Source organism: Octodon degus, unplaced genomic scaffold (genome assembly GCF_000260255.1).
Source record: "Octodon degus isolate 3935 unplaced genomic scaffold, OctDeg1.0 scaffold00061, whole genome shotgun sequence".
NCBI lineage: Eukaryota > Metazoa > Chordata > Mammalia > Rodentia > Octodontidae > Octodon > Octodon degus.
In genome coordinates, this window is record NW_004524637.1 from 9,236,928 (window position 1) to 9,262,598 (window position 25,671).

At 44.6% G+C, this 25,671-nt stretch overlaps 1 protein-coding gene across 2 annotated transcripts in view; it reads right to left on the bottom strand.

Annotated features, from left to right (window-relative positions):
• Nucleotides 1-3,868: 3,868 nt before the first annotated feature.
• Nucleotides 3,869-25,671, bottom strand: part of Rims1 (regulating synaptic membrane exocytosis 1) — a 496,751-nt gene continuing 474,948 nt past the window's right edge. For both annotated transcript variants that reach the window (XM_023718668.1, XM_023718669.1), the window contains 5 exons: nt 13,727-13,865; nt 10,969-11,081; nt 7,845-7,946; nt 6,956-7,095; nt 3,869-4,880 (listed from right to left, as the gene is read on the bottom strand). In XM_023718668.1, the coding sequence (XP_023574436.1) occupies nt 4,662-4,880; nt 6,956-7,095; nt 7,845-7,946; nt 10,969-11,081; nt 13,727-13,865 (713 nt within the window). In that variant the 3' untranslated portion in view covers nt 3,869-4,661. The remainder of the gene's footprint in view (nt 4,881-6,955; nt 7,096-7,844; nt 7,947-10,968; nt 11,082-13,726; nt 13,866-25,671) is intronic.

Consider the following 25,671-nt stretch of genomic DNA (forward strand, 5'->3'; position numbering starts at 1 on the left):
CACGTGCCAGTACATGGCCACAGGGCTGGGGTCAGCCACAAGGGAGACAACCGCTCCTCTTTCCAGGAGAGTCACCTTGGGGGTCCACCACAGAAGCCTAGAGACCATTCATTGGAGACGCCAGGGCTCCCACACACCTGGGTTTCCTGAATACTATTCCTGGTCATCTGTTTACCCTCCTCCAATAGTGTTAACAAGAAAAGAAGGAAATTTCTATTTGAGCAATGGTATTCTGGATCCTAATCTTTACAGAGGTTTTCCTCTCCCAGCTAATACACTAGCGGACAAACATTGAACATCAAATGTGTGATAAGACAGGCCAACGCTTTTGCAGTCAGACCAAACTCTAGTTAGGACCCATTCTAGACCTTCAAAGAGGTCCAAGAGGGGCCGGGGAGATGGCTCAGTGGAATGAGCGCTTCCCTGGCAAGTGCAAGGGCCTGAGTTCAATTCCTGGTTCTGCAAAAAAGAAAAAAAAAAAAGGTCAAAGAGAAGACCACAGACTGTGCCTGCCTAACTTTCAGCCCACTTTGAGTGTGATGTTTCCTCCATGGTGACTATGTATTCTTAGGATGTCTTGTTATCTCCTGACTGTGACTTTCTGGCGGGGTCCCCTTCTCTGGAATGTGGTACACTCCTCAGGAGGATTGCTGAGAGTTTGAGACCAGCGTGGGCTACGAAGTGAGCTCAGTCAGCCTGAGCTGCATACTGAAACTCTGGCTCAAAAAGACCAAAAAGTAGGGCAATGGGGACAGAGGATTCCTGAGAGAGAAACGCTCAGTAGCAAACAGAGAAACCCATGACCTTGGTGGGACCGGCCAGCTGTCGGCAGTATTTAGCAGAGCATTTCAGCAAAGCAGAGGGACACAAGTCCAGGACTCGAGTGGCCAGAGGTGGCAGGTTGAAATAGTGGGTGACCAGGTAAATTTTAATTTCAGGTTAAACAAGTGACAGTACTGTATTTAATTTTAATAACTCTGTATTTAAAACTCAAATTTCTTTTGTTACCCTGTAGTTGAAATGGCAACCATAAATTAGATCACCAGATAAACAGTCGGTGAGGTATCAGAGACGGAGTAAAAATGTGGCTTTTGCAAAGTCTGGTGATGGGAGAAGGAATAGGGTACTCTGGACGTTCGGTGGGATGGGGAGGGCTCTGTGAGCAGTGAAGACCCGACAGGCCGCGCCGCAGGCCTTCACATGCACAGCAGAGGTGTGCTGTGCGGGTGAAGGTGACGGCTCCGTGCTGGGAGCTCAGGGATGACAGAACAAGCTGCTCTAACTGGCCTGTGATGACAGAGCTGCTCTAGGGCTGGGAGGACAGCTCAGCAGCATGAGTGCCTGCCTGGCCAGGGTGGGGCCCTGAGTTTGATTCCTGGCTCCAAAAGAAAAAGAAAAAAAAAAAAAAAGACTCTTTATGGTGATTACAAAATGAACATGAAGTGAACTAAGGCTTTGTCCTAAGCGATGAGTGTGGTTACCTGCCTGAGGCTGACTCCCCACTCTGGGAGGGCCGCCACTTTGCCCATTGGCTTGCTGTTGCAGATAGGAGCTCGTGTGTGTGTGTGCGCGCACACGTGCGCTCGTGTGTAGGCCATGGGGGGGGGGGTCAGGGCAGCTGTGCAGGGTGTGGGGCTGTTTGAGGAGGGATTCACATTTCCTGGGTGCTTCTGAAGCGGGGTCTTCACACAGCCCTGTGGTCTGCCCATGGGCAATCACCGTAGCGAGCTCACATGCATCACAAGGACCCTCTGCGTCTGACGACTCAAGCTTCAGCTGCAGGTCTCTAAGAGGGCCAGCACTGAAGGAGGTCCCTGAGGAAAAAAAATGTTTAAGCTGGCAAGACAGCTCAGCGGTCTAAAGTGCCTGCTTAGGGAAGCTTAGGCAAGTGTGCAGGGACTGAGGTCCAAACCCTGGCATCACAGGCCACTGGCCAGCTCTGTCCCCAGGGCCGGCTCAGCTGGCTCCAAGAAAAGAAACAAAAGAATAAAGGAGGCTCCTGCCCTAGGCTGTGGCCAAGTCAGGGAAGGGCAGGCAACAGACAGCTGCAGCTGGCAGCTGGGACCTCGCCAGAGGATCTTTCACTTCCTCCCTTGTGGATTTCCATAGAGCTGCACACCCTGCTCTGGGAGTTCGTGGTTTTTGTGGCATCCACCCCGCCCCAGGCCAGGTTCTCCCGTGAGTCAGAGGTGCAGAAGGAAAACACAAAGAGGAAGGAGGCACACACGGAAGGCGCACGCAGGTCGACACGGGACACGACACAGCACTGGAGATGATTTGGCAACTGGACAACAGCGTTGTCTCCTTTATTAGCACATTCCAACAGCATCAGAGAAACAACCTTCCACGTAAGTCTTACTGAGATTTATTAGGTTTCGTAATGCCACTTTTCAGAAATATAGCCATGTGCTCACTTAGACAGGCTGACAAAGTGAAAACTCGGATGGGATGCCAACGTCCCTGCTGGGCCAGAGAGTAAGACACACAGTGACAAATCCAACGCCCACAGCAGACAGCACGACCCGCCGCCCCTTCCCACCACCATCAGACTCCCACGTTACAACCAGAGGACCCACAATGGAAATCTGGCAAAACATAGAACACAGATGGCGACCGAGGGACACAGAAAGTAAAATTTTATTAAACATGTTTACATACATGAGTTGGAGATTCGTTTAAAAGCACAGGGGGTATTAAGACAAGTGGTCCAGATAGAAAGGTGCTACCCGATTATTACCAGTTGATCGTTGGCCACGAAGACAGTACGGAATCCAGTAGAAGCACATCAGTGCTTTAGTTCTTCTGCCCAGCCTGGTGGGCAGCGCCATCTGTGCCCCGTGGAATGATGGGCAGACAATCCCGCCATGTGTAAATAATAGTAAATAATTCACTTGGTGCAGGCAGTATGTCTATGGATTAAAACCTAGTGTATACACAGTGTCTACATGTGTTACAGACCCACAGGAGGCATCTACACCAAAATATTTAGTAGAAGGAATTTGGTCCGTTACTACATCACGTTTTCCAGAGGGTAAAAAATAAAGTCCGTCTATAGACATTTTACCCCAGACCCGCTGATAGTCTGGCTAAAACCTGCAAAATGTCTATAACAAAAATGGATGGCTTAGATTTCTTGGTTATTTCAGTAGAGTAATCAACAAGCAAACTGTACAAATACATGCAACATACAAGCTGGCCTATGTGAAGCTAACATACATTAGTAAATGATGCGTTTCTGTTTCTTTCTCTTTTTTTTTGTTTTTTTTTTTACAAAACATGCATGCAGCGGTGAACAGTTCCAAGTCATGCTGCTCTACTTGTGTCATCACAAAAGTTGAGCGACTGGCAGAAGGAGGGGAAGCACGTGGGCACACCTGCCGAGTGTGCCGTGCGCGGCGCAGGTACAGAAGGTCACAGGAAAGAGTGGAGGCCAAGAAAAACGCAAATGAAAGAGGATTGAAAGAAAATGCAGATTGGTATTCGACTTCACTTTTATTTTCTCCCCCCAAAGTAAGATAGTTTGCTTTAAAAAATCAAGCATTGTGCTTGCACTGGCCCCCGGGAAATGTAAATGAAAATTCATAAAAACAGTAGTTTAGTGCAGAACAGTTCAACTGGGATTTCCAGTGGAGGGTAGAAGAGCTCGCGCCGTGCTCTCTGCAGGGCAGATGGGGGCTTCTACACTGTGGCGCAGCAGAGCCACCTGGGCGCGGCTCCCAGTGTCTTAGGCTCAAACCCATTCCTAGTCACCGTTTCTGGGAGGTCAAAGTATGGTTTGTACACATGAGCGCATGTTCTTTAGATACCAGGAAGAAAAAGGCATTTCAGGGATCAAGGAGAAATCTCCAAGTCTGAGGATGCGTTTAGGTTTTTTTCAGTTCTCAGCATTCATTGCAGATTGACTTAAAAGCCTTCCATGCAAAACAATGGAAAACATAAATTATTTTCTGCAATGCAGACAAGTATGACCTTCATTAAAAAAGTGATTTGGTGGATATCTATTTTAGAGGATAACTTTTTGTGTCTTGGGTCTCCACATATAAGACTTGGAAAGTTCTAGAATGAACTTTGGGGAGATGCTGAGTGGCTACTTCAGCCCTTTCCTCAGGCCTCTGTCAGCATCCAGAACTGAGTATGGCCCAACATACAGGTGGAAGCAACAAACATGGCGAGCACAAAGCCAAACAGAAACTCAACTGAAAATCAAACAACAGAAATAAAACACACAAAACAACAACCAAAAAAAAAAAAAAAAAAACACAAAACCTTGCAGACACCAGAGAAATAACACTGTTCGTGGTCTGTGCAGAAATGTGTAAAATACTTTTCACAGCGTGAGTTTCCAGTTGGCTCGATGGGGGTGGGGTGTAGTGTGTGTGTGCACATGTGCACGTGTGAACTAGAGGTCGCCTCTTTTTCTGTTTGTTCAAAGCATCAGTGACTCTCACTAGCATGTTGATTCAGGTTGTAATTTGATAGACTGCCTTGTTCTGTCGTATGAAGCCAGGTTTTAAGCAACAATCAGGACACAGTATTGAAAAACTACTACAGGCAAAACACAAGTTGATTGTCTGTCCCCAACAATGCTTTTGATGAAATATCTGGTTCAGATTATTATCCTGAAAGGTGGGTGTTGTTGGAATGATGCGGGCCTGAGTTCACTATGATCGGATGCAGGGAGGCCCGGTCGAACTTTCCAGAGATGATTGGGAAGCCCTGCGGGTCAGGGGAGTGACTGTGGGGTCCACCAGGGAGGATGGTGGGAACAACTTGTACCATCCAATCACCATGCTAGACAGGTCGAGTTCTTCCAGCAAGATCTGAGCCACGCCCATGAAGCATTTGTGGTCCATTCTGCCGTAGTCTCCCCAGACTATCACCTGCAGGGACAGAAAGGCAACAGGACTTGGTCTTTCTTGTTCACATCGGAAGGCTTCACGGCGTCTGTGCTGTAAAAGTGAGCCAGTAGTGGAGGAGGAAATGAGCACAGCTGGCCCGTGCAGGAAGCATAGGTAAGAAGAAGAATTCATTCCTTGTGCTGAAGGGCTCAGAGATGCTTCCTTAGCAAATTTAAATATGGCGGGCAACAATAACGTTCCCCTTGTAAATTTAGTACCTGTCTTGTGTACCTACCACCTGGTGAGCAAGGTCAATACCCATCGGCGACAGAGAAGGAGGCATTCATTACTTCTTTTTGATCAGCTAGGGAGGGGACAGAAGCCCAGATGTGGGCTGGGCTTGCAGCCCACATGCCGAGACACGGACTGGATCAATCAGTCTGCGAGCGCACTGAGGATCGCCACCATCGGGGCCACCTTCTAGGGGGCAGACAGGCCTCCCACCACGGGGCCTCCCAGTTCTGCTCTTGAATCCTTTGGGCACCAGTGAAGGCTCTTTATTGACTGCTCCCTGTTTTGCAGGCAGCGGTCATGCATCCTGCCATCTCAGCTTACTGGGGAACTTTGCTGAGCTACTTAGCTGTGTGATCCTCAGACACAGCCTTCAAGATGGGAATAACAGGGCTCAGGAGACAGCCCGGCAGTCTAAGCGCCTGCCTGGCAAGTGCAAGGACCTGGTTCCTGGTATTGCACGTCATGCTGGCCCTGGAACCCCAGTCATGGTGGTGCATGCCTGTAATCCCAGCACTGGGGAGGTTGGGACAGGAGGATCACTACGCATGAGTCTGAACTGCTTAGTGAGACCCTGTATTAATCAATCAATAAATGAACTAAAAATAAAACACGAGTAATGATATTGACTGCACATGGTAGTTACAACCTCTAAAAAAGACCAGGCATAAGCGCATAGCAAGCACTCAGCATCCAACCAATTGCTGGTCCCTGCATCTCTCTATTCCTCTCCGCCTCTCATAGTAGAGCCCACGTATGCTATGACATACTGCTCAAGCAGACGGTATCAGCCTCACTTCCTTTGATGATCTTTTATTCCTCTATCTACTGAAGAATCGGTAAGGGTGAGAAACAGGGCAATCAGAACCTGAAAGCATAAATAAAATCTGAAAGGAACAGAAATTGTGAAAGGGCAGGAAACTGCTCAAATGGAAAGAACATCTGGGATGAGGGAAAGGAGAAAAGAAAGAAGGAGGGGGGACACACACGAGATGGCTAAGCTAATTGTACTACTAATTTCTATTGGCTTGTTGAAAGGAAAAGTTCATGCTTAATTTTTTGACCAATTTTGCCACTTTTATCTGGTAATCTAAACAAGTGCTTTACAATACGCAATATGACAACCATTGTTCAATTCCTATCATCTTGTGTTTTCAAATTCTGTATCACTTCTAATGTTAACAATTATTTTAAGTCTCTTTAAAATAAAATAAGAAACAGGGCAAACCCAGAAGGACAGCATGGGGACAAGAAAGAAGAGAAGGAAACAAAACGAAAGTGCTTCCTAGAACTGGGGAGATGGCTCAGTGGAATAAGTGCTTCCCTGGCAAGCGCAAGGGCCTGAGTTTAATCCCCAGTTCCGCCAATAAAAATAAAAAAAAGAGAACGCTTCCCATCATTTTGCTAATACAACACATTATTATAAATTAAAGAGTGCCAGTTATTCTTTATTTTTATGTACAGGGTCTACAAGGTCTCATTACTAGATTGGACTCATAGTGATTTTCCTGTTTTCAGCCTCCCAAATGCTGGGATTACAGATTTGTACCACCACGCCCAGTCTCAATCGCTGTCCCAGGGTGCCCTGGGGGGTGGGGCCAGCATGGCAAACTGGGGATTAAACCCTGGTCATTGTGTCTGCCTAGGCAGGCACTTTAATCTGCTGAGCTATCTGGCTGGCCCCACCAGTTATTTTTTCTACCCAAGGATAAGATACTATGTTCTCCTTCACTGAATTTTCTTTTCTCCTTGTTTCCCCGCCCCTCCAGTGTAGATGTGGACAAAACAAATGTCACAATAGAAAAATCTGAAAAACTATCACCGACCTGAAGAACTTTGCCCTGCGGGCTCTCGTCAAAAACAAGCGACTGCTGATACAGAGGATCCAGCGTTTTCCGTGCAATTCTTGTCTTCTTCTTGGCAATACAGGCGCCGTTTTCCAAAAGGTAAACTTTGACATAGGGAGCTAAACAAGAAAGACTTTGTTAACCTACAGAGGCTGGCCTGGAACTCACTCAGTTTTCCTTACAAAACAGCTTCTTAGAGAAACAGATATCACTGAGTTTCCTGCTGACTATTCAAATCATTTAAAATTCCCATTGCGCTATGAACTCTCTTTTTTTAAATTTTATTTATGTGTGTGTGTGTGTGTGTGTGTGTGTGTGTGTGTGTGTGTGGCCAGCTCATCCCACCAGGGGGCGGGGCTGCCTGGCATGTGGTGCCGGGGGATTGAACCGTGGTCCCTGTGCTTTGCTAAGCTTGTTCTAAGTAGGTGCTTCAGACCACTGAGCCATCTCACCAGCCCCCAACTCTCTTTCTTAAAAGCCCTTCATTTCCACTGCTGTCAACTTGCCATTTTAAGCTAATGCTTAGAAGGCACCTTAAACTGTCCCACTGCACTGCAGCACAGGTTTATGTCTTGAAGCTCATGGTTTTCTGCTTGGAATTGACTTCTTTTGTTCTTTTGGAATGCGCAGAAAGAATGCATGACACAAGCTAAGAGACTGCTGCAGTGTCTTTTCAAAACACGGCGTCCACTTAGAATGACCCTGTGGAGATGCCCAGACGCATTTTTGTAGAATCAAGAACACAGAAAAGCTGTCTTTGCAATTAGATGACATAAAATCAAGTGTGTCGAATTCCAGGGTGACGAATGTTTCACAGCTTTGCCTCTCTGACACACTCCTGACCAAACTCAGTGGCAGTTTTCCTTACCGGGGGTCGATTTGGAGCCAGGCTTCTGGGTCAAGCTTCTCGCCCTAATAACTTCAACCTCTAACTGGCCCTTTTTGTCCTCCATGCCGATCTGTATGTCACCTGCAATAGGGGGCAGGGGACAGCAAAAGGTTTCAGCGTCTTCACAGTTATGTACAATTTTAAAAAAGTACCATAACAAATTGCAAATTACTTTCTTTTTTAAATTTATTTATTTATTTATTTTGGCAGAACCAGGGATTGAACTCAGGCCCTTGGAGCACTTATTCTACTGAGCCATCTCCCTGGCCCCAGCAAATTACTTTCTGATCCTAGTAATTAGGATCCCTCCATCCCGTCTCCCTGCCTCAGTTTCTAAACTGAGTTTTGAAATGTTTTGCTTATTTTTTCTTTCTTTCTTTCTTTCTTTCTTTCTTTCTTTTTTTTTTTTTTTTTTTTTTTTTCTTTCTTTCTTTCTTTCTTTCTTTTTTGCGGAACTGGGGATTGAACTCAGACCCTTGCGCTTGCCAGGAAAGCGCTTATTCTACTGAGCCATCTCCCCGGCCCCTTATTTTTTCTTGTCCAGATGCATCTTAAGAAATTCACAAAGTAGTTGAAAAAATTATTAAATATAACACTTAACTATTTCACGATTTTTTTATGTTCTAAAAAATATTCGTTTATGTATTTATTTGGTACAGGGTCTTGCTACACAGTTCAGACTCATAGTGATCCTCCTGTCTCCACCTCCCCAGTGCTGGGATTACAAGCATGTTCCACCGTACCTGGTTTTGGTTGGCAGCATGGTGAACTCAGGGTTCCAGGGCTGCATGGCATGCAGTACTGCAGACTGAACCCAGGTCCTGGTACTTGCCAGGCAGGCACTTAGATTGATGAGCTATCTCTCCAGCTTATATTTCATGATGCTTGTATCTAATAAGATCCTTGCTCTTAGCTCACTTTATTTTTTATTTATTTATTGTATTTTAGGGAAGGGTCTGCAGGGTGTTCAGGGTCTAACTACTAGATTGGACTCCCAAGAGCTGGGATTACAGGTGCATGCCACCACGACCAGTCTCAGTTGCTGTCTCAGCACACCCCGGGGGCGGGGCATGGCAGGCCCAGGGATTGAACCCCCAGTCCCTGGGCCTGCTTGTAGGCACTTTAATCCACTGAGCTATCTGACTGGCCCTCACCTAGTGTATTTATTAATGAAAACCTCCACTTATTTCCATTTTCATTATCTCACTGCTCACAGAAAACTGGAAGAAAAATCTGCGCAGTGGAAGAGCAGCTGGGATGCTGCTGTTGCCACTCTGCCGCATCCTCCCGTGGCCCTTGGCCTGTGGGCAGAGGCTCAGTGTGGCATGGAGGTCGGCTATGAATTACCCACCAGACCCCACTGCAAGTCACCTTCCCCACACTTTTCTTTCAAACTTTTATCTTTTAAACTTCAGGCCTGAGTGTGGTGAACACATATAACTGTTTCTTCAAAATCATTTGAGCCTTTTATTTAAGGTTGAAAAATAGCATATTTCATTCATCATTATTTATCTATTTATTTGTGCTGGGAATCAAACTCAGAGCCCTGTGCTTGCTAGGCAGGTGCTGTACCACTGAGCCATATCCCTGGCCATCATTATTAATTTTAGAAGGGGGGTTATTTTGTATCTTGTATTTTAATCATAAAATGCTTTCTTCTTGCTTCTTTTTCTCCTATTTCCATCATACAAGTGGGATTTTGCTGTTTCTTGTGACTTCCCCTTTTCTGGTACAGATTTTAAACATTTTATTTATATCAAGAGTGGTAATGGTTGCTACAGCGCACCAAGTTGAGAAGGTTAGAAGTTTAATTCATCAGGGCCCTCAGCCCTCACTCTGAACATCCTCATCCTGTGCGGGGAGGTGGTGTGAGCGCGACACCTGCCCTGGGGTGGGGCCTGCTTACAGGAACAAAAGTGGCTCGCTCTGCTCTCTTTTGCTTTTGCTGCCTTCTGCCACCATGAACTACTGCCCTCTGCCCTGTGCCACCCTGTCTTGAGCCAGCTGATTGTGGACTGAAATCTCCACAGACTGTGAGCTAAGTAAACCTTTCCTTCCTTCAATTTGGGTGTTGGGCATTTTGTCTCAACAGTGAGAAAAATAGTAACACAGAAGGTAGTCAATATTTAACATGGTGATTCTCATTTTTATGCCTATTACCAAAATGTATAGTTACTGTATGTATTTACTTTTAAATAAAGCATGATCTTTATTTAGAACTCTGCTTGTTCTTCATTGCTATTTTACTGATTTAAAAACATACCCTTGGGGCCGGGGAGATGGCTCAGTGGAATAAGTGCTTCCCTGGCAAGCGCAAGGGCCTGAGTTCAATCCCTGGTTCCGCAAAAACAAACAAACAAACAAACAAACAAAACAAACAAACAAACAAACAAACATACCCTTAAAAAAAACAAACAAACATACCCTTAGAGTCCTGTTTTGTTTCTTCTGTCCCAATCATAATAATTATTATTAGTGCCTTTTAAAAATAGACCAAGTTTCATTCATTTATTGCTTCATTGCTTTTTCCAATCCACTCTTAACTTACACTTCTTGTTGATCTATATACACTCTTCAGCATTCTGGTTGATGTCTACATGTCACCCATGCACACCAACGCATGATCTTTGCAAGGGGGCTGTGTTATCAGGTCTTCCACTGGATTTGCTGTTTGGAGCTAGGGTCTGGTCAGGAGAGGTGGTCCACTAGGCGTGGGATGGAAGGCTTTCACTCCCTCCTACCTCTTCTCTAGTTCCTGGTCACCGTGATGTGAGTGGCTTTTCCTCCTCCAGGGCTCTCTGCAATGCTCTCCTGCCTCAGCCATGGATAGAAACATCCGCAACCCATGAGCCAAACTAAATCTCTTCAACTTGCTGAAGTTGGTGATTGTATCTCAAAATTTTGTGATAATTCAAAGATTTACAACTAATTGGATGCATTTTGCATACCTCAAATAAGAAATATATTCTGGAAATTCAGACAGCCATTTGTAACCAGCCACCTGAGCTAAAATAGTGCTCCTCATTTGCATTTCTATCATGCTATTTTAAATGTCCTTATCAACCAATAAGCATCAGTATCACTGTAGAAAAATTATTTTTACCCATTGCAGGGGTGGCAAGGGTTTGGCGGCCAACAAGCTGAGCAGGCCCAAGTCCATCAAGAAAATCACTGAACTGGCTGTCAGCTCCCAGTCGCACTCCAGGAAACATCAGGCTGTGGGAAGAACCAAGACAAACAAATCATTAGCTCTGCAAAGGTTGTTTTCCTTCCTTTCTAGTCCTGATGATCTAACGAGCACGCGATGTGTGCTAGGCAATAGAACTATAGTTCTTGGGCTGGGGAGATAGCTCAGTGGCATAAGTGCCTGCCTGGCAAGCTGAAGGGCCTGAGTTCGATCCCTGGTACTGCAAACTATCATTCTTTGTATTATTTTCCATTTGACTAGCTCTGATTATCAACCTAACCACTACACAGACAAATGTTTACTTACCATTTGCCTTGTTGTGGACCACATAAGGCTCAACACCAGTTAAGAATTGCACAAAATAACAATTTAAGGCCTGACCTCATGCTCTGTTCAGGAGGGCTCAGTCACAGCATTTAATGTAACTGTTCTGGATGCTTAGAAAGTGAAATCCTTACATGAGTACATGGCTGACATAAAATAAAGGATGAAAGTGTATATTTCACGACTACACATGAAGGTTAGTGACTTGGATGGTAAGTTCTAAAAGTGACTCATAATTTCTTGTTTAAATACAGTGTAGTATAAGTTGTTATTTATAATAAAACATGTTTATTCATCTCTGAGTGAGTCTGAGCCTTTTATTTAGCCCAAAAGAAAATCAACTGGTAAAACATATCTACTTTTTATTATAGCTGAAAGGCCGAGTGCATGAGCGGCACGATGGCGGTGGATGTGCTCTTTCTGCTTCTTGACAGCCCCGTGTGTGGGGAGCGAGGACCACGCTGGTCACTCTGATGGCCTTTGGTGATCATCTGCAGAACGGGTGCATTCTTAAGGACTTACTCGGGCTGTGCTTCAATTCGCTTCCCACAACCAAGGAACTGAACAGTGTATACACTCTTGTCCCATGAAGAGACAGAAAATAATTCTACAAGACAAGAAGAGACTTCTTCCTGGTTGATACAGTTTTTACTTATTTTTGTATCAGAAAATCATGGCTTTATCCCTTCATTTGCATATTGCATTACTGTCTAATCACATTGGCATGTTAGCATTTGCTGCTTGCCCTTCCTTCCTTCCTTCCTTCCTTCCTTCCTTCCTTCCTTCCTTCCTTCCTTCCTTGGTACAGGGTCTCACCACACAGTTCAGACTCATAGTGGTCCTCCTGTCTCAGCCACCCCAGTGCTGGGATTACAGGTGTGTACTGCCCTGCCTGGTTTCAGTGGCCGGCACAGCATGGGGCAGCATGGCACGCAGTAGCGGGCATTGAACCTTGATCCTTCCACCTGCCCGGCAGGCACTTAGACCACCGAGCTCTGTCCCCAGCCCCCTGCACCTACTTTCACGTGTGCTGGTGTCTGCCCTCACTAGGCCGGGCTGTGGACTTACAATCCATCCTTTGATCAAAAATGTAGGGATGAACTAGCTTCAGGAATAGGACAGAGCATCATAAACGTCAGCTCAACATGATTTGATTTTGAAACAATATGAAAGTACCAGCGAGTGGAATGATAACCACTAGATTGGGCTGTGAGTGGCTCTGACCTTAGTAGATCAGTGAATGGGTTCACCTACTCTCCTCCCTCTCTGTGCAGCCCACTGCAGCATAGTTATTCACCTGCAGAGTCACACTGCCTCCACGAAAATCCAGTTTTACCAGGAAATTCTTTTTTTTTTTTTTTTTTTTTTTTTTTTTTTTTACAGGGTGTTCAGGGTCTCACTACTAGATCAGACTCATAGTGATCCACCTGTTTACAGCCTCCCAAGAGCTGAGATTACAGGCACGCGCCACCACGCCCAGTCTCAATTGCCATTTCAGCGCACCCTGTGGGCGGGGTAGCCCAGCAGGTCCGGGGATTGACTCCCCAGCCCCTGGGTCTGCTTGCAGGTGCTTTAATCCGCTGAGCTCTTTGGCTGGCCCTTGTACCAGGAAAATTCTTAAGCACAGGAAAATGCAGGTTTTGCTCAGGATCATATAAATGGTTAGAAAGCATATTAATAAATCAAAAAAGTCTAAAGATTTAATAGTTAAGTCAGAGCTAAAACCTTATAATTTAAAAAAAAAGTTAGATCATAGGATTTTACCCTTTTAAGCAAAATATGAGTTTGAGATATTTTAAAGACAGGAAAATGATCACAACATGTCATGTGGCGCCATCAAACCTAACATGTTATAAAATTCTTATGCACCGAGATTATACACGCACACACACACACACACACACCCCACCACCACCACCAACAACAACAACAAAAAGTAAAATATAGAATTTTTCTGCACATTTGAGAATTTTTCCAACAACTTACGAGACTAAAATAGTTTGGAGAAAGGAAGAAAATTTAAAATCAGCTCCATCTGTCTAAATTTTAACTCAGGTGTGGGTGAAAGGGCCAGACCCTGAGTTAGCCACATGGAAGTGTCCATGGAATTTGCCATTTCTGAACTCTGTGGTCCAAGAAAGCCACAAGAGAGAATCCATGAAATGTGGCATTCCTCGACTCTGAGGTCCAGAAAGGACCATGCTGAGTTTGCCCGCCTGATGGGGCCCAGGACATTGATGCACACACTGTGCATTTTCATTTTTAAATCCCTGAGCAACACGTGCAGCAGCCAGACCGGGGCCCACAGGGTGCAGCAGTTGCCCCTCCGCGCTGCGCGGCCGCCACTCACTTGCCCTCGGAGCTGTAGCTGTTGACGCTGCCGTCCGTGGACTCCCTGCTTGGCTGCCTCACCATCTTCCTCATCTCAGCTGCCATGCCGGTCTCCGTACTCCTCTGGATGGTGCTCTTCAGCTTCTTGGGGCCTGAGTCTGGCGGGAGACAGCAAACCACATGCAGCATTACACACACGGCTCGCCCCTGAGTGGCGGTTAGTTCTGCAAACACAACAGTGAACTTTCTCGCTCTTCACCAGTGTGCTCCATGGAAGTCGCTAGCAGGAGAAAGGACTCGATGGTCCCAGGGACACCTGGACCTCAAAAGATCGAAGCAAACGTGTTCTATGACTGCTGCCGCAAGCTTGTGCAGGTCTGGGTGTGACACTGAATTGTCACGTGGAAAAATAACACAACCTAGCAGATTCCTCCTAACCTGGAATTGCCAAAATGTGTGACGACACACCCTTGAGGTAATTAAACATGGCCTGTGGGGAGAAGAGCTGCTTCCACCTACAAAAAAGTAACAGACTCTGGGCATCCGCAGGGGTGAACAGCCCTCATATACAGAAAAGAACAGTATTTTACTTGGATGACTGGCACAGCAGCATCTTATCCGAGATGGCACACGCGTTACCTAAATGGAAAAAGTATGTCCTGATTGCAAGAGGACACATATATCTGATGGCCTTTGGTGAACGACCCCCGATGGCCGTTCCAGAACTTGAGTCTCCATTTGCACCATCAACGATAGCAGGAGAAAGGACCCGACAGTCCCGGGGACACCTGGACCTCAAAGGATCGAAGCAAACATGTTCCATGACTGCTGCCGCAAGCTCGTGGTCATTTTCATCTCTTTTCAGAACAACTTCTGTGAGCTCTTGCAAAGCGCAACAGCCAGCGTCTACTCACAGCATGGACATGAAACTCTTTAACGCTTTCATTTTTCATTAATATACAAGTAGTACCAACAGATTAGAAAACAGGCTTCCCCCTATATACTTTAGAAGCATTTCTCATATTTTTGCACCTAATACCCATTGATAATATATTAAGAATGCTCTATATAATAACTACACACACACACACACACACACACACACACACACACACCTTTCACTACACCTGACTCTGCTGTATAGCAGGCACTTACATGTGTGGCTAGATGCTCCATATTCTTCCTCTTAGGCTTAGTCACCGCCATCCTGTTGTAATTTGTTTAGTCAAAGAACTAACAGCTCAATGCTGATGCTGTTCATATGTTCTTTTAATACTGTGAAAGCTTTATTGTTCTCTGTCTCTTATTGGTATTTTTACTTAAAATCCGTTGTATATACAATAAACAAATAGTACAGAAACAGCAAACGTTTAGTATCATCTGTGACACCATCCCTCACAGAAATGATGATGGCGGATAATGGGGGCAGCCATGTTGCCTCTTCACTTTGCCTCTGTGGTCCACACTTCTGATTTATTTTGCTTTCTCACTGGCTACTTGTACCCAGTGTCTGGAGCAAAAACTTCAGGCTCTTCCAGATTTCTAGATACAGCAGAGCAGGGCTCTCGGGGCTTAGCCCTTGGTCATTTTCATCTTTTTCTATGTTTTCTTCCTAAATGATCATGACAAGGCCTTCAGGGTCTCCCAAATATATATCCCCAAGCCGACACCTTCTAAGTGCCAGTCATTAATCCAACTGCCTGCGAGCTTCTGTAGGGAGAGCTAGCAGACACTACATCATCAATGTATTCTGAACAGAGCTCTTATCCTTATGCAGATCCCCATTTACTGAAAAATTCCTTCTCCTCAGTAAGGAGCACCTCCACTCACTCTGTACCGTGGGCCTGAGGCCCCGTAATCATCGCTGACTCCTCTTTCCAACCCCACATCCGATTCACCAGCCGCTCTTTCTGGCCTTACATCCCAAATCTGTCACGACAGCCACACCTCCCGCTCCCCACTGCTCCAATCCCACCTGAAGCACTGCCAACCTTCAACGTGACACTGGCACCCCCTAAACTGGTTATTATCCTCCTCAGAATATTCTGTACGAAGGGGCCATGGAATCCTCGAAAGATATGGTCTGAATCTATTGCTGCTCTGTGCAAGTTGTTATATATGGCTCAGCATCAAGCTTACGGAAATCTCAAACTGTCACAGCAGTTTAGGAAATGTCCTCACACCTGACTCCTGGCGACCCTCATTTCCTCCTTCCACCTGCCAGCCTGTGTGGTCATCTCCTTTCATCCACACTGTGCTCTGCATGTCCTTGGACACCCCACGCGTGTTCTTTCTATCTGTCCCTGCCAAACTGGCCTGGCCCCTCAACTTACTCAGATCTCAGACTCTGTGCGATGTTCCTGCTCTCTCTCCCCTTGCTGTACTTTGCTTTTCTTTCTGCCATGACTTCCTTTGCCATTAAACTGCCATCTGCTTGTTTGTGGTCAGCTTTCAGCTCTAATTTCCTTTCTCTGTGAGTGGGCATAGGGCAAGTGGTGTTGGCCGCTAGACCTGGTGTCTAGAAGAGTGGCTATAAATTTGATAATGGGATCACATCGTGCACTTGAATGTGCAATTTTCTCTTTCCATTCAACATAATGGACTGCAAACATTTCTACACTTACTCTTTTTAACAACTGCCCTGCTCCATTATATAGTCATGTGGTCACAAAATGAAACCACCTCTTTACTGATGGCTTCATTGCTTAATTGGATGTTTCTGATTGCTACAGAACAGTATTCAGAGAGTAAATTCCTAGTAGTTAAATGCTAGTGCAAGGGTAGGAATCCACTGAACCCTACTAAAGATTTGTAAATCATCCTTCAGCAACAATAAAGCCATTGACACCCCCTGAACATATTTTTATGGATGTCTCAGCTTTCCCGCCTAAGGCTGGATTTCTCTTTCTCTGTCTTGGTGTCTGCGTTGCCCACCTAGATTGTCACAGGAGAGCACGCATCCTTCTGGAAGGCTGGGACTTCATTTATGACTACTCTAAGTATTCTTTACTTTAGGATGAGTATCTGCTAGCTCACATTCTATGCTTCCTTCATACAAGCAGGTCATAACAAGTCACTGTGACAGGCAACGTTTCATCCGTGCTCATATGCTGGGTGAACCCCGGCTGAGGGATGGGACAAGCCCCCAGGGTACACAGGTTGAGCATTTCAGCTTCAAAACTTCAGAATCTGAACCATTCTGAAACCTCAGACTTTCTGAGCATTGACAGGATACCACACGTAAGAAATGCCACACCTGACCCCAGGTAATGGGGACACTCAAACTGCACGTGTACAAAAACTACTGCATACAATTACCTGTAGGCTATGTGCATGTAGCATATGATGAAACATAAATGAGCTGTGGTCACCTGTGGGCTCCGCCCCAAGCTAGGTCATTAATACATACAAATATTCCAAAATTTGAAAAACATACAGAATCTGAAATACTTCTGATCCCAACCATTTCAGATGAGGGATACTTAACCTGTATTATGAAAGTCCCAAGCCAAGCAGAATTATGACAAATGTTTACAAAGGCAGTCAGAAGCAATACAGCTAGTGGTTTCAATTCTTACTGAAAATGAGGGATTGGGGCATCTTTAAATATGAACAGAGAAGGGCTAGCCAGAAAGCTCATCAGATTAAAGAGCCTGCTTAGGCAGATGCAGGGACTGGGATTTGATCCCTAGTGTGCTGTGACAGCCCCACCCTCAGGCACACAGAGACTGTAATTGAGAATGGGCGTGGTGGCATGCGCCTATAATCCCACCGCTTGGGAGGCTGAAAACAGGAGGATCACTATGAGTCCACGCTGCATAGTGAGACCTTGTACAAAATACATAAAATGGGGGGAAAAACCCCCACAGCCAAGTAGAAACCACCATTTAAAAGCTTAGTTTTAAAACATTCTTTTACATTTACCTAATTTTGTGAATTTTAACAACTTTATAATTTTAAAGTTTTTGTTTCAATTTTAGTGGGTGATAACAGATAGATAGATGTTTAGCTATCTTATCACATCCATAAATGTTTAGTAGAAAGCTTCACTGGACTAAGCAGTATCAATGCTCAGGATGAGGGTAAGCACTAGCTGTAATCTATCTTACTAAAATTAACATGGTCTAGAATATTAATGTGGAATATGAGAGTTTGGAATATTTATAAATATAATATGTTTTATGTATGTGGGAACTATGAATTTGGAGAAATGCAATTAATGCAACAAATCCATTTAGTACTTTTCTTGGACTCTGTCTCTTACAGATGCTGGCCATACAGCAATGAACCAATAGGCAAAACCCCCTGCCCTGGCGGAGCGCACGTTCTAGAGGGGACAGGACTCGTTTAACACCTGTGTGTTACCAGCTGAGGCAGGACTTCAAGTCTGGTGCTGCATCATATCAGTTTAAAAAAAACCCAATCTCTTATTTATTTTGCAAATAAGAAAATGTTTCACTTACACAGCTATGTGCATGTAGACATTCACATAAGGACTTAAAATTTCATTTGCAAACTTTGTTAATTACATATAAACTAAGCACAAATGTATGTAACAATTTGCATCTGTCTCTTTGTTTTAATTATAACATATATATTATGTATATATATAATTTTAAATGTCAATATAATGCAATATGATGCATGAATGCCAAAAAATACTACTATGCTGCCAAGAATGCCATTATCAATAATTACTTGTATCCACTGAAGAGCAATTAATTTTATAAAGACATGAAGCCTACTAAGAAATTATGATGTTATATCTTTGATTTGAAAATACTACCCCAGGTATTTTAGAAAGACAAAAATTATAAAGCTAGTGCATTTTCATCTTTTATAGTCACAAGTACGGGAAAAAGTAGGACAATCCATAATGGCAGGGGGCAATCTTTTATCCTGGTTGTAGAAAACCAGATTTTTAAAGAATGTTCCAAAAAGAGGGCCGGGGAGATGGCTCATTGGAATAAGTGCTTCCCTGGCAAGCACAAGGGCCTGAGTTCAATCCCTGGTTGCACCAAAAAAACAAAAACAAAAACAAAAAAACCCAGAATGTTCCAAAAGGTATCATACTAATTCTTTTTTAGCATGTTTGGAGTCATATGTTATTTTTAAAAAACACTCCAGTGACTTAATTAATTTTGTGACTACTCATTTACACCAGGGATCTATGATAGAAGAGGACTGTTCTAGTGACAGGCAGGATGGGCATTCACAATATGTACACGTGTATTAGGATCATGAAGCAATGCTCAGGACTAGAGATAGAAAGTATGAATGTGTGGACACAATTAAATCAGACAGTGCCAAATGAAATCATCTAAGGAGGAAATAGACTCAAAATGAAAAGTTTGAGCAGAACAGAATGCCCTTGTATTTGAGATGCAGCAGGAAATCAATACCATTAAAGAAGCTAAAAAGGACTGTATAAGGGGACACTGGAGAATGTACTAGAGTGATGGTGCAGAAGGTAGAAAGAGAGAGATTGTGTTGATTAGGGTTTTAGTGAGGAAAAGACACAGAAGTGGCGACGATTATGCACGCTGATGTCCAGGGCAGACTCTACGATGCAGTGGATGGAGGAGGATGGTCCATCAAAAGACTGAAGGACGCGCGAGTCAGCGGAACAAAGCTCATGGTTACTTTGAAAAGATTTTCTCTTACTGAAAGGTAGCACTTGGCAGCCATACTGTAATTGGGAAGGCGATCTATTTCTCAGGCTGTGTGACAGTAGAGGCTATTTGTGTATAGACAGACAGGGAAAGTCATTATTGAGTGTTCTTATCGGTTGGTGAACCCGGCTAAAGAAAAGTAATACCAGATAGGATGGACTCTAATTAAAGTGGCCGCTAATGCCAAAGTAATTAGCTATCCCATCAACAAACGGGAAGAATCAGTAAAAGAATAACAATGAATTGATTACACAATTTATGTCCAAAAGCAAATACAACAACCTTTTAACTGACACAGCGTACCGTAATCCTCTGGTGAGTCTGACATACTACTGTGGAAGAGAAGGCGAGAGAGGACAGTTCAAACAGCATGCATGAGACTGCTGCATGCCTAGCAGGAGCAATTGGGTAAGAAACACAAATCTTTTGTTGCTTGGCTCATTTTTAGTTCCTATAGATGGTTTTGGTGAAAAAAACAATGCTTTTATCTAGTGTTCAAACACATTGGCATCACATGATCAAACTGCAAAATCTGATAGTATCCGATTTTCTGACAGACAACACATTGGCATAAAAGGGTTTTGCAAAGGAAATCCTGTCAAGACAGTGAAGGGGGTGGAGGTGGAGTGGCTCTACCTCAGCCCAGGAGAGGATGACCCTTTGTCTAACTGCGTCTCCTGAATGGCTACAGTTTCATAGTGACTCAAGACTGGGCATTGTAGGCCAGAAAAGGAATTAAAGGAAAGACCTCATAAGGCCTCTGCTCGAATGGTCTCACAGTGCATTACAACACAGCACTGGTTTCCTGTTGCATTATTACTCACGCTGTTCTTCCTACGCTCAAGTCTCGGCCTTGCTTATACCGCGTGTATGACACGTGTATGAGCGTCTCTATTCTGCATGGTACACAAGGCAGTAATATTGTCACTGATCTCCGACCAGCATGACGGGTCTCCAGGGCACCCACAGGCAGCTTGGTCTCTTTAGGCCTCTCTTTCCTCATCTATGCAAAGCGAGGATAATAATACTTAGGTCATAAGGTTACTGGAATTATGGAATGAGACAGTCCACGTAAAGTTTGCAGGCTACAAAGGGCCAGCCCTTTTCATTTTTGGAGCCAAATGGTGCCAATGTTGTGGTTTGGCTGGAAATTTTTATTAGACCATCTGCACTGAGCACCACAATTGTCTTTCGTATTTAAACAAATAAACAAAAATAGTTGCGTGTGTGTGTGTGTGTGTGTGTGTGTGTGGCCAGAGCCTCTGACTACATTTCATTTTAAACTAGATAAGTACACTTGTAAAAATTTTATAGGTCTGAAAATTATTTTTAGAAAGCTGCATGAGGGCTCTTTGACTTTTATGGCTTTTCTCATTTTCACTCACTCCTTCTCCAGATTTTTCCTACGGGCCATAAAAGCCATCACTTCCCTTTTGTCTATCAGTTTTCCACAGACATTACAAAGTCAAGCGATCCAGTGTTCTAGAAACTGAAAGCAGTATTACCCACGGTATTTGCGCAGGCAAAATAAACCACTGTAATGATGGTTTTTCCTTCAAAAAGAATACTCCAGCAGCTTTACAGTGATGTACCGCTAGCCCCTTTTCTCCACTCCAATAAACTGGAAAAGAGAAAATATTCTGTTCTCCTGTTATGAACTTTGTAATTCCTCTGCAGCCGCCTCTTGAGGAAAGGAGCTCTTCGTGCTGCACACAAATGTTTATTCTGGGCAGCCTTCCGGCGGCTTGCAGCGATTCTCTCCTGAGCAATCTAGCGTCGCTGATGGGAACAAGAGGCGCTACCACTTACATCCGCTTGGCCACCATGCTTACCTTTTCAGCGAAATGTTTGCTAATACGACACTGATTTCTTTCCTCTAGTCAAGTGACTGAAAATGTAAGCAACCACAAGTTCAAGAGGGCCTCTTCTGTGTTTTAACAACCGGCATAACAAGCTTAAGAAAGCTGTCTCAAGCTGCTCAATAAACATGTGTCTCGTCACAGAAACGCCCATACCACGTCTTGCTTTTGGCCAAGGCCAAGTAAGGAAATCCAATGCTGAAATTTTCACTTAGTCATTTAATTTTAAACTTTGTTTTAGAAGAGTTTTTTTTTTTGTTGTTGTTGTTGTTTTGGTGGCCTGAGGTTGCCTTCAGCACAGGTATGGTTCGGGTTGAGTATCTGGGTTTTCAACCACAGCACCCTGAGGCTGACTGCTTTGTTTAAGCAGGTACTTAAACAACTCAGCTAATGGGCATGCCCCCATAAACTTTGTTTTAAAGCTATATGGGCTAATTGTGTCCTTCCCAAAACATATCCTGAAGCCATCACCACCAGTGACTGTTTGCATGGGGTGGCCCTAATCCAATCTAACTGGTGTCCTTACAAGAAGAAATCAGGACACACACAGAGAGGCGCTCAGGGGAGGTGGCAGAGGTCACCGTGCTCAGGGGCGAGGAGTTCAGCTTTCAGAAGCAGCCCTGCAAAATCCGGATCTCAGGCTTCACCCTCCTAAGGGTGGGAGGGCAGCCCATAGCTGCGCATGCCCCCTCCAGCCTGTGCGTTTCACTCTGGCATCCCTCGGTCCAAGGCAGTGTTTCAGCGTCAGTGCAGGGACAGCCTGCTTTTCCTGGTTGACTTGACTGAAAGCCCTTTAAGCACCTTTACCTGGACATAACTAAATTATTCATTAATCACTCTGAATATTCAGAAAATCAGGCCTCAGATTTATTTGCTTGATCATAAATATAACAAATGTTGTTCAAATCTGCTTTCTTTCATCTTTCCTTCATTACATATATAGATAGACTATCTCTCTACTACCTATTGCCCTGAGTAAAAAAGAAGACAAGGTGGAGGCTGGAGAGATGGCTCAGTGGAATATGCGCTTCCATGGCAAGCGCAAGGGTCTGAGTTCAATCCCCGGTTCGGCCAAAAAAAAAAAAAAAAAAAAAAAGACAAAGTAATACCTGAGGCTGAAGTTCAAAATGAAGCAAACACTTTATTGCATGTTTCTGCTATTTCTAAAAAATTTATAATCCTATTACTTAAGGAATCATTTCTCCCACCCCATCTCAATGGCCAGCTGGATAATCCTAGTGGTCCCTGGATAGGACGTGGCGTGTGGCACGCGGGAGGCAGAACGCTGGCCTCCACTACCAGCCTGCCATGTACTAGTTCTGCACCTGGAGGCAGTGTCCTTACGTGGCTATGCCTTCCGTCTTCATCTAAGGGAGAGAAGGACTACTACCACCGGCTTGCGGGTTGCTGTGGGTCTTCAATGCGCTGAGCCTGGGTGGTACCGAGGACGGGACTACATTTCTTTGAACCTCTGATCACACAGCACCATCTCAAGGAACCCTGCCTGGATCAGATCTTCCAGTAGAACCATGTCAAGGTGCACCACGCAAGGCGCATCCTCTGTGACCCCCCTCCGCTCACAATGCAGAACAGCTGGGGCGCAGCACATCCCCACAGAGACCACACATGCCCTTAACGTCCACTGTCCCCCCTTCCTCCTCCTGGTGGCGTTCTCACCCCTCCTGCAAGGCTGTCAACATACTTCCCTTCTTTCCTCCTTGCTCTGGGACAGTGAAAGCCACAGCAGCTCTTCTGGGACTCAGGAAGGAAGCTGGAAGAGTCTGCGTCCTGGACGTGGGGTCAGTGCAAGGGAGCTCCTGCACGGCCGCCCGCCTGAGTATTCTGGGGGTCCTGCTTGCATCACTAAACCAGAGCTGAGCTGCTGCAGCAGGCTAGCCTACATCCTCAAGAGGCAGTACTCAGTACTCTAAACAGCATGATGTATTTAGTCCCTAAATGTACAAATAGTACAAAATCTTCCTACTTTTTATTTTCAAATATATTTTACTACAGGGTCTATAGGGTCTCACTACACAGATCAGATGCATAGTGGTCCTCCTTTTTTAAGCCTCCCAAGAGCTGGGATTATGGGCATGCGCCACCAAGCCCAGTCTCAGTCTTGGTCTTAGCATTCCCCAAGGGCGGGGCTGGCACAGCCCACCAGGGATCAAACTCTGGTCCCTGCTGCTTTAGTTTGCTGAGATATCTGGCTGGCCCTGCTTTCCTACTGTTTAATCCAGATGGTGAAGCTCTGGTATTAAAATGTGATAAAACATCTCATTTTTTTAAAAAAGCAAGGTAGAGACCATGTTAAGTGTTCTGGCTCGTGCCTGTAACCCCAGCACTCTGGAGGGCTGAGAAAGGAGGGTCAAGAGTTTGAGCTCAGCCTTGGCCATTTTGGAATTTAACAAGACCCTATATCAAAATAAAAACGAAGTATAAAGGGTTGGGATCCAACTTTGTGCCCTGGGTTTAATCATGGTTATGAAAACAGCAACAACAACAAAAACACTAACCAACCAATAACAGAGACAAGAAGCACACATGATCAGAGCGATGCCTTTACCCTGTTAACTTGTAAAATAAGTCCCATTTATATTTTATTAATGGGATATTGGGGATTTCACTTGTGAACAATATTTCTAATCCAATGGGAAAAAGCAATAAGCATGTTCGTTAGCACACTTCCAGGGAGCAAGAGACAATCCCACAGAAATCTCATCCTGGTGGCATCCTAGCTGCAAAGCAATCCCAGCCTTGCCCTGTTCAACCCAAACCTGGGTCACACCATCAGAGACTGCAGATGACTCTGCCATATCATATTTTGTGTGAGTGCAGGAGAAGCAAACTTAACTGAAAAGCAAGAAGTATTCAAGGTGGCTTTGTTCTTCCAAGGTACTGTCATCAGGAAGTGTTTCACTCAGGCTTGTGAAATCATAATAAGAGGTTGATGTGAGCTTAGGTCACCAACTACACATGGTTGATAAGAGCGAGGTCATCAACTTAATTTCTAATATGAAACTTATCTAGCCATTCTAGAGGAAGGGAAATTAAAATTTAAAGATTATGCCTTCTTACTGTGCAATCAGGGAGGCAACTGTATGGTTTAAGAGGAGGGAAAAGGGATTAAGATTATGTACTTGGCACAGAAAGTTTGGCTAGTGAACTTAGGGGAAATTTTTTGGAATCTAAGAAGAAAGACTGCTGTGCTGGCCCCAACTTGAGGCGTGCTAAGATGGCAGTGGAGACTGGGTGCAGTGGTACATGCCTGTAATCCCAGCTCTTGGGGGGCTGTAAACATGTGGATCTCTACAAGTACAATCTAGTAGTGAGACCCTAAACACCCTGTACACCCTTCCCTAAAAAAAAAATGCAAAAAAAAGAAGAAGAAAGAGATAAGACAGAGGCACACAGAGAGAGAAACAGACAGAGACAGAGACAGAGGAAGAGACAGGCAGAAAGACCAAACAAACTCTAAATTTTGAGGCTAAAGAATCCCCAAAGCAAGGGTGTTTATCAACACACTGTGATTCTGAACAGTGGATTCCTTTAAAGCCAGATGTCTGGACTCTTTCACTTCAAGCTGGCTCTGAAGTCAAACTCACACTCAAAGGGCCTACTGGGCTTGTGTGCCTGAGACAGCCGAGAAATTGACAGCTGTGGCTTCCTCACAGACTATGGATAGAATGAGTGTTAAACAGAAAAAAAAAAAAAAAAAAAAAAAAAAAAAAAAAAAAAAAAAAACAGAAAACAAACAAAAAAACCAACACACAAGGCTGTAGATCCAAAGACTAAACTCAGGTAAGAAGATGAAACCTTTGGCAAAGGATACTTTGGCAGCAGCACAGTATTAAAATCCTAGGCATCAATTTTTATTCTACTATGTTCAACCTTTGAAAGTCACATGGATTAGAACTTGCAATACGCAATTCAATAAAAACCTAAAAAAGTGAAGGGCGAGCTGGATGTGGTGATGCATGCCTGTAGTCCCAGGACTGGGGAGGCTGAGGCAGGAGGATCATAGTGTGTTCAAGACCAGCCTGGGTTCCAGACTGAGCTCAAGGCCAGCCTGAGCTGCACAGTGAGACCCTGTCTCAAAAGCAAACAAATGAAATAAAGGGAAAAGATGACACACAAAGATTTACTAATTTTTCTGGACAGAATTAGATGTTATCTTAGGGAGGAGATGGAATTATCTCACATAGAGAATTTACTGATCACGTGGGAAAATAAGCCAGGTCCCTAAGCAGACATTAAGTATTCATAGAGTGAAAATGGTAACAAAATTGAGGACATGAATGATGCCCACGACTCTAAATTCACATCGCTGGCAGAATCAATTCCATTCTGCCCCCTTCTTTGCATATTTTATCAGTTTCAAAGCATCGTTCGACCTTGACTATAGACACACACTCGGACGGTTTGCGGCCAGA